Genomic DNA, 10,126 nt, shown 5'->3' on the forward strand with positions numbered 1-10,126 from the left:
TTGGTATTAGAAAGTTCTCAGTTTTGGTCTAATTCAATCCATCCAAAATATACATACATACAGCCTTAAACCTGTAAAGCACTGTCAATAACATGGTAATCTGCAGTACAAACGGACTGAGCAATATAAAGCCCTACAGGACTGGTCTGTTTTGTAGTTATAGAACTGTGTTTTCTAGAGTTATGAACCTTTGGGATGAGCTGGAAGAGTGTTTATCATACAGAACTGAGCACCAGTATGAGTAAAGTAATAAATAAGTCTAATACTACAACCTGAACCAGTTCAATAACACATTCATTTAGGATTCAAACAACTGGTTTGGGCTACATCTGTAAGTTGACTCTCTTGTACCCAAGGGAGTCCTCCCCTGCCATCTGCCCTGGTGGAAGGCTTTGTCTGATGCTCTCTGAAGTCATTGTTCATGCTGTCTTAAGGGTGCAGCCTGTTTGCAGATGGTCTACAAGCTGCATTACCTGTCTGTTACTCTATTAGACTTAGTTACTGCTGATTTTAAAGCTGTGAACAATATTAAGTAACACAATTTACTATCTTTCTTTTTTATTATATATTAATGGTGCTTTTATCATGAGTTTTTACCAGATAAGCTTAATACGCTTTAGTATATTGTATGTGCTTCTTTTAAAATGCTGTTAAAACTTCACTTATGTTTTTAAAGATTGCAAGCAATACTTGGAGACCAGTTTAGGAGGTTTTCTGATCCAGATAACATGAAGAACTGGTCCAAAAAAACAGGACCGACAGATTTCCATATTATACTTGGCAACCGGAGTTTTGGGCTACATAAGCCAAGTATTTGGGCCAGAATAGAAGCCTAGATTCAAACCAGTCAGTAAAAGTAGCATTTGAGGTATTATGGGTGGAAATGTTTGAGTTAAAATTTTGTTATTATTGTTTTTGGTACACATACAGTCATTTTGGTGAATAATACAATGACCAAACACATTTACACACTTGCTCACGACCTGCCTAACTACATTACATATTTCTTTCCTATATATATTACCCGTTGTACAGTACTTTGTGCCTGGACAGATTAGTATGTTAGCCCTTTTTTCTAACACAGTCAGACGTTCCTGAGTGCTAGGCCTCAGAGTAAAAAGAGTGCGTTGTTCTGGTGCTCTGTAGACGTACCACTTTGCTGCCAACACATGATGTCATTTCCACCCATTACCATGAGACAGGCTGTGTCTCTCAAGCTTCCTCCAGCACTGAACTGAAATCTGTTCACTGCAGAGCAGAACCACTTAAACACGGCCTCTGAAGCATTTAGTGCAAATGGGATATGGAACCTATGCTAGCAAAGAGGAGGAGGCATTACATTACATTACATTACATCAATTAGGCTAATTTGCTTATTGAACAAGAAGGATTGTGGGACAAAAAGCAGGAGCAACATAAACCAATAAATACAATAAATATGTTTAAAAGTATCCAGACATCTTTTTTTAATACTGCTGTTGACACAGCTTCTAAAGTACAATGATATACTGTACCAAGGCTCAATCCCATTTCACCCCTTTCAAACCCTTCTTTTAGAGAATTGGGACAACCCTTCAAGCACCCGAAACGTCATGAGGAGCGCTAAAGTTCAGTAACCTAACTGCTGCTGCTGCTTAACTAGTTAACTTTAGGGCATATTTTATTTTATGTCTTAAGAAAGGAGGGAGGAGGTGGTGCAGAAATGAATTATTATTGTCCTTAATTCCTTAATTCCTCTGTGATGGGGAGCTGAAAATTAGCTTTGATTAGCTTTTATTTTATTTTATTTTTCCGTTTCGCCTTAAATGGTGCAACAGATGGGAAAGTTAGCTAGCTAGCTACTCCTCGGTTTGAAAAATCAGAAAAATCTCAGAATGAAGAGCTAACAAGCCCTGTCCCTTCCCCAAACCAACCCCTCCAGCCTAACAAGAATCGGGAGCAAGGGGTGAAATGGGTTTGGGCCAAAATGTCTCGGAACAAGTACTGTTTCTCATGACTTTTCCCCTGAACTAATGACACAACAATGACCTGTGGGATTTGTGTGGATGTAATTTTTGAAGCATCCTGCACTTCTCTTAAGAAATTCCTAAAGACAGAGCTCTTCAAATAGCACATACTCTCCTAACACCTCTAACTAACTACCTTCTACTACCAGATCAGGAGAATCTCTCACTATCTTTAATAAACTCCTGAAGACTGAGCTCTTCAAAGAGCTCTTACTCTCCTAACACCTCTAACTAACTACCTTCCACTACCAGATCAGGAGAATCTCTCACTATCTTTAATAAACTCCTGAAGACAGAGCTCTTCAAAGAGCACATACTCTCCTAACACCTCTAACTAACTAACTACTACTACCAGATCAGGAGAATCTCTCACTATCTTTATTAATTCCTGAAGACTGAACTCTTCAAAAATCTCTTACTCTCCTAACACCTCTAACTAACTACTTCTAACCTCATTACCTTCTTTCCCTCTTTTTTTGGATTGCTTTGTGTGAATGTTTGGGAAAGCTAGTCAACGTTTACTGGAGGAGCGCAGCGGCCAGGAGGTAACATAGACCTTTAGGAGAGAGTGTATGTACAAGGGAGCCTAATTTCAATGGACAAATTTTAATATATACCTATAATAAAAACCCACACTATCTCAGATCAGGACAGATGTGTCAGAGTTAACAGAGCTAGCGCCTCCTGTTCTAGAACCTGTACACAGTCGAGAAAGACCATCTCCATTATTTTGGAAGTTAGGGCCATGCATCTTTCATTATGAGCTCCAGTGTGGCATTAAGAGCACGCAGAGGATGGCACAAGGCCAAAGGAGACCAAAACAGTTTATGTCTGAGGTCGGCTCTTCATGGGCGACAGCTCCTGCCTCTCGCCCAGCCATCCTATTCTCATCCCAGCAGCTGTTTAAATTCCTCCAGCTCTCCCAGCTGCTCGGGCCTTTCCACTGGAATGCCTGGGTGGAGTCCAGCGTCTTGAGCTGAACATGCTCTCACTGGGCATCTTCAACAGCTGTCATACAAATGACATCCCTATCATGCAGGCTTTCTTCACTTTTAGAGGGACAGGAAGTCAGTGGATGGAAATATTTGAGCAGAAACACTATAAAGCACTTTGTAGTTCTGTAACAAATAATAACAGACTGTAGTTCTGTATTTTTTTGTCTGTATACTTTATTATTCTCCTACTTTCACCTGTTCTCCAATATTCAGAACCCACAGGATAGAAAACCACCACAGAGCAGAAAAACATGTACATGGTTGTTCTGGACGGGATTAAAAACGTAATTCTGTTTCCCAGCTAGGGATAGGAATTACACATTACGATATTGTAAGGTAAATTGGGGGGCGAGTCTTAAGGAGTTTAGAGTGCCTATGTTTCAATACAAATATTGATATTTGATGATACATATCGATAACGTATTACCAATGAAAAATATACAATATATGGAGATACATCAATATATATCGATATTTTGTCCTACCCCTAATTTCATCTACTGAAAAAATCATGAAACCTAACAAGGGCCTGAATGTAAAGCTTTTAGGAAACTGGAATCAGGCCTACCTATTGTTACAAATTCCGCAAAAAAAAAACTGGTGGGTTTAAACCCCGTATGAGGATGAATTCTGGATGTGAATGCCCAGAAGATCAGCCAAAATACCACAGATATCTGTGTGTGGGAGAAAAACCCAGCAGGAAGGCAAAGCTGCTCTTTGTGTTCTCGGATGTCCTCACCCTGCAATTATTGTGCAGAGACATGTGTGCTGCTGAGTTTAGCAGACTCAGTCCAACCACTGCTGCATTTTCCTCACGAAAGCAACGCAGAAAGCAACACACACACACACACACACACACACACACACTACAGATCATCTTTTAAGATCCATCACAATCAGTCAATTATTCAAATAACCTTAATTTTCACTCTGTAGTACTTTGAGGGAAACTCTCATTTCAGTGAAGCTGAGCATTTACAAAAATAATTACAGTTAAAAACAAGCACTTAATCAGAATAAGCTCAAATAAGGAACTTCATAAACAAAACAATAAAAATTAAATGGTAAGAACATTAGAAAAACAAACAAACAATATAAGATTTAATTATAAAAAAACAGAATGAAAGGAATGAGTAAACAGGCTAAAATGAAAAGCAATAAAATAGAGATAAATAATTAGAATTATATAAGATAACAAACACAAATTGATCAAAATAACATTAAGATTATAAAGAAATTAAATGATAGAAATAAATTAAAAAGTAAAACAGAAGACTAATAAATAAATAAATAAATAAATGGTAAAAATAGAAAGGCCGAAAAGGTAACATGTAATAAAATAAATAAAAGGACGATTTAAAATAATAAAAGATAAAAGAAAAACTTAACTAAAACAGTTAATCCACTCTGGACACATCTGAGCTCCTGCACGTGAGCACACGTGAGGATGTGCAGTGAACTGCACACTGACAAAGCAAAACCAGAGCCTAGCTGATCACGTGACCACAAGATGATGTCATTCAGGCCAAATCTAGGACAGGAGGGAGGAGTGAGGACAGGCTGGGTGATGGTGGGGGAGCTGAGCTCAGACTGAGAGCATCTCTTACAGTGGAGGCTTTCAGACCTTTACACTTCCCATCAGCCCACAGTCTTCTTCTGGAACATATTCAGCACTGTGATGGTGTGGTGAGGATGGGGCGTGGTCAGATAATCTAGGCACAATATGACACAATATGTGACATAATTGCAGCACAATTAGAACAAATAGTATGATTTATCAAAAACAGTGGACCATTATTAGAAACAAAATATGACAAAGTAAAAATGTTATAAATACAGTATTAATGTATGACACAAGAAAATTAATTTCTGTTTAATTTTACATGTAGGAAACGACAAACTGGAAATATAAAGTGTGTGTGTGTTTGTGTGTGTGTGTGTGTGTGTGTGTGTGTGTGTGTGTGTGTGTGTGTAAATGCTCTGGGCTGGGCTGGGCTGGACCCGGGTTCGGTGCAGAACTGCAGTGCAGACCCAGCTCGCGCCAGATTGACACAGAGATGTTTCGAGCAGTTCGAGCGCTTGGATTGGCTGGAAGCATTGTGTGCATGACGTCAGGTACATTTAGGCCCCGCCCCCTCGCCGCAGCTCCGTTCACTCCCGTTTCTCCCGTGAATAAAGACTGACTGTCTACATAACAGACATTCCTCCGCTTCCGCTGCTGCTGCTTTGATCTCGCCGCTATTGTTTCCGCTTTCTAGGAATAATGGTGAGTACCGGGGCTTTCCGCGCGTCCCTCCCGTCATTCCATCTCATCTCCCCGGCCTGAGACTGGGCGTGCCTCCCCCTCCACCACCAGCACGGAGAGACTGACAGTGACCAGACACATCACCATCATCAGTACCATCATCACCATCACCTGTACCATCATCACCATCACCAGCATGTACTGTCATCATTTCATTCATTGCTTTAAATCAGCTAACTACTTAACTAACTAATGCAGTGAGCTTGACCTAATTAACCAAATATGGTCTAATAGTGTCTCATATTATACATTATCTATAGATATTATATCATTATAATACTCCATGTTGGAGAATTATCATTAGTTATCCCACCTGTTCTTTTTTTGTCATTAATTGTCATCATCACCATCACCATCCATTTCACCATTTCACCACCTCGTAGTGTCTGATAAAGCAAGCGCTTGTGTAAAGATTGTGTAGATTATAAATGTGTATGTTAATATAAGAGGCATATAACTTGCAATCCATGCTAAATAGTGTACTGGATTTTACTAGAAATTTAATAGGAATGCACTGAATATAAAGATGTCTAAAATCTTCAGTGACCAATATTTATTTAAATAATTGTAGCCATATAATCAATTGTCCATTCTTCAAAACGCAAGACAAAGACATTCATATAGTAAATATAAAATGTAATGAAAACCTGCAACAGTAAAATCATTTTAGCTATTATGATATATGTTATATACGTAGATTAGACATCTGTTTCAGTCAAATTTTTAGTGCATTTGGGTGCATTCCTACTAGATTTCTACAACTGATGGAGGAGAATGTTTTCTTCGTTCTTGGTCTCAAAATGGACCACCATCCTCGTCCTCCTCCCCCCTCCCTTCATTTATTTATTAAAGGAACAGACAGACTCACTGGGTGTGGACTCCAGCAGCTGTCTGGCATGGCTGAGCAAGTCCTATTCCTGTTTCTGCAGTAGACAACTGCTCATGTCCTTGAGGGACTTCACATTTCGTTTAGATTGGGGTTAGCCGGTTTGATTGCCCTCAAGGCAGGAAAATAATGGCGTGATGTTGAATTTACTGTCGAATGCAGAGTGGAAAAAACAGCTGCATTGGGTCTGTTGGGTCATGCCATAGATATACATAGTTTTAATATATATAGATAGATTTTGGGATCATTGATTTGCCTTGAAGAGTATTAAAGGAAGCTTTGAATTATATATAAAAGTGAGTAGTGAAAATGTGTTGTGTTAGAATCTAGTATAATGGTCATTTTGTTCCTGAATTGGAGCGAAAAGCTGAAGAAAAGAGGAAGGAAGACCACAGATGACTCTTATTTTGGGCAGCTGGTCATTTTGCCAGCCTGTGCTTGATGGATTTTGCCTTTAGGGTGGGGCTCTGTCATGTCAGGTTTCTCTGCAGCCTGAATTGTATCGGGCATACTCTGCTGATACAGATAGATTGTGGTATGGCATAAAACATTTACACTTAAATCATAATTACCTATCCATATTTTTTTATGATAAACTTTAGAAATATTGTTTGTATTGATGTAATTTCTCTCCACAGCGTGAGTGCATCTCTATCCACGTGGGTCAGGCTGGAGTCCAGATTGGCAATGCCTGCTGGGAGCTTTACTGTCTGGAACACGGCATCCAGCCGGACGGGCAGATGCCCAGCGACAAGACCATTGGAGGTGGAGATGATTCCTTCAACACCTTCTTCAGTGAGACTGGAGCTGGAAAGCACGTCCCCAGAGCTGTGTTTGTAGATCTGGAGCCCACTGTTATAGGTAGGTTTGATGCATGTGGTATAATTTATCACAAAAATGATAAATATCAAATAACCCATCTTTAGTGTACAAATCAAGAAGTGGGGACACCCTGCAGAGTTGGATCCATTTAATAGTTGTGGAGTCATTAGTTTATTCAGAGCAAATCAGCTGAATTACAACAACAGAGCAGCCTGCAAAGGTATTTAGAAAAAAACATGAAATTATCAAACAGGATGGACATTTTTCTCCCATATTTACTGCAAATGATGCGTATACCATTAATGTAATTTAGTTAGTTGCTGGTGTTCTGCTCCATCATCTAATTTTGGTGCTCCATGTCTCCAGATGAGGTCCGGACTGGAACATACCGCCAGCTGTTCCACCCTGAGCAGCTCATCACAGGAAAGGAGGATGCTGCCAACAACTACGCTCGTGGTCACTACACCATTGGCAAGGAAATCATTGATCTGGTGTTGGACAGGGTCCGCAAACTGGTGGGTGTTTATAATTGATCATTGAGCTGTAGTTAAAAAATAAAAGCAATAATGCTGTATTGTCTTTTTTTTAAGAACTTTACCAGCCTTAAGCTAGATACAACATTGCACTACTGTTATACGGGTTCTATTTATATTGTCACTTGATCTTAATCACCATTAATATTGCACTATTATCTTCTGTCTCACAAATGTCTATTGTGTTTTTGTTGTATTGTACATATAGTGTCTCCCACTCATTTAGATTTAGATTATATATTTATTTCTTTTTATTTCTATGTATGTCCTGTACATATGCAGCATTGACAATAAAACTACTTGACTTGACTTGACTTGACTGACTTAATCTAACATTCTTCCAATTCTCTCCACAGTCTGACCAGTGCACAGGCCTCCAGGGTTTCCTGGTGTTCCACAGCTTTGGTGGTGGTACCGGCTCTGGTTTCACCTCCCTGCTGATGGAGCGCCTGTCCGTTGACTATGGCAAGAAGTCCAAGCTGGAGTTCTCCATCTACCCAGCTCCCCAGGTGTCCACTGCTGTAGTGGAGCCCTACAACTCCATCCTGACCACCCACACCACCCTCGAGCACTCTGACTGTGCCTTCATGGTGGACAATGAGGCCATCTATGATATTTGTCGTAGGAACCTCGATATTGAACGCCCCTCCTACACCAACCTGAACAGGCTCATTAGTCAGATCGTGTCCTCCATCACTGCCTCCCTCCGCTTCGACGGTGCCCTCAATGTAGACCTTACTGAGTTCCAGACTAACTTGGTGCCCTACCCCCGTATCCACTTCCCACTGGCTACCTACGCCCCAGTGATCTCTGCAGAGAAGGCTTACCATGAGCAGCTCTCTGTGTCTGAGATCACCAACGCCTGCTTCGAGCCGGCCAATCAGATGGTGAAGTGTGATCCACGTCACGGAAAGTACATGGCCTGCTGCCTCCTGTACCGTGGTGACGTGGTGCCCAAAGACGTGAATGCAGCTATTGCCACCATCAAGACCAAGCGCACCATTCAGTTTGTGGACTGGTGTCCCACTGGTTTTAAGGTGGGCATCAACTACCAGCCCCCCACCGTGGTTCCAGGTGGAGACCTGGCCAAGGTGCAGAGGGCCGTGTGCATGCTGAGCAACACCACAGCCATCGCTGAGGCCTGGGCTCGTCTGGATCACAAGTTTGATCTGATGTACGCCAAGCGTGCCTTCGTGCACTGGTATGTTGGTGAGGGTATGGAGGAGGGAGAGTTCTCCGAGGCCAGAGAGGACATGGCTGCCCTGGAAAAAGATTACGAGGAGGTCGGAGTTGACTCTATTGAGGGTGAGGGAGAGGAAGAGGGAGAGGAGTATTAGAGTATTAGATCAGCTTGTGTTTAGGGGAATAAAAAGGGAAACGAAAGCGTTAGAATAGTATTTTACACACGATATTCCTGACGAATCAAGTCTACTTCAGAAGGTGAGAAGCAAATTATGAAGTTGTAAGAATTTTTGAAACGTGAATTAATAAAGTTGTTGACGTTTTGGATTATTTCTTTTGTTATTAAATGTTTTTACTGAGAATATTTCCCAACACTACACCACAAACCCACACTATCCTCTTTTGAGTAATACTGATTAAAGGCTGAATTAATGGTTCAATTGATGTATACAACTGGACTGTGTCATTGATGTTGCCAATGATTGACCCATTTTTTAACAGAATGGCATCCTACTGTTTGAACCAATGACTTTATCCAGTCTAAAACTAGGTCTATCACAGTTCAAATACCCAACAAATATCAAATCATACTGATAAAATTAACATTGCCTCAATTAGCAGCGTAAAACTGGACAAGAGCCACAGTAGCAATCCTTCACTGAGTGTCAGATGTTCTATTAATGGGCAAATAACTGGATATTTTCAGAGAATCTCTAATAGACAGCATTAAAATTTGGCTTGAGCAAAATTATAGTTTATAAATGTTTTTATAAGTGTTTTATCTGACTGGACATCTGCCTGTCCTACTGAGTGCTGTGTTCCAGATGGAGCCTAAAATGGACAAAAATGACAAATGTTACTTAAAGTGCTCTTTAATGCAAACACACTCATTTTGCTACGATATCAGCAGAACCTGCTGTAGAAAATTTGCAATATTGCTAAAATCAATTCAGAAATATGCTCCTATATTTTGCAGATGGCCTTCTTGGCACCACTGGTGACCATTTATTAAAAGATCAGCCCAAATCAAGGCTCTTTGACTTTACAATAACCATCTCCCCAAACCACCTGAACGAGTCAGCAGCTGCTGAAACAGTGCACACTGCTTCTGTAGATCAGACAGGTGAACAAAGAACAGGGAACAAAACTCTGTGTACTTATGACCACATCTGATCACATCAAACCCTGCTTTGGTTTAAGGAAGTATTCAAAAACGGCTTTATCTCATATGCAAATGTACACGTAAATTAGTGTTTTACCATCAAGATGACACTAGTGGCTTAGTTACATTTAATCAGTTCTGTGTTATTCAAAAAATAATATTTGTCTTTACTTTTTGTGGACTTTTAGTGATACATTTATTACGGTAGCCGCGTGCACAGCGGAGCTGGGGGAGA

The 10,126-nt window shown here is 40.4% G+C and overlaps 1 protein-coding gene across 1 annotated transcript; it reads left to right on the plus strand.

Moving 5' to 3' along the window:
- Positions 1 to 5,156: 5,156 nt before the first annotated feature.
- LOC111194075 (tubulin alpha chain-like) lies at positions 5,157 to 9,059 on the plus strand. Its single transcript, XM_049486373.1, has 4 exons — positions 5,157 to 5,267; positions 6,831 to 7,053; positions 7,381 to 7,529; positions 7,904 to 9,059. The coding sequence occupies exons 1-4, from the start codon at positions 5,265 to 5,267 to the stop codon at positions 8,882 to 8,884; spliced, it is 1,356 nt and encodes a 451-aa protein (XP_049342330.1). The 5' UTR covers positions 5,157 to 5,264; the 3' UTR covers positions 8,885 to 9,059.
- Positions 9,060 to 10,126: the final 1,067 nt, after the last annotated feature.

The sequence above is a fragment of the Astyanax mexicanus genome, chromosome 13 (genome assembly GCF_023375975.1).
Source record: "Astyanax mexicanus isolate ESR-SI-001 chromosome 13, AstMex3_surface, whole genome shotgun sequence".
In the NCBI taxonomy this organism is placed as follows: Eukaryota; Metazoa; Chordata; class Actinopteri; order Characiformes; family Acestrorhamphidae; genus Astyanax; species Astyanax mexicanus.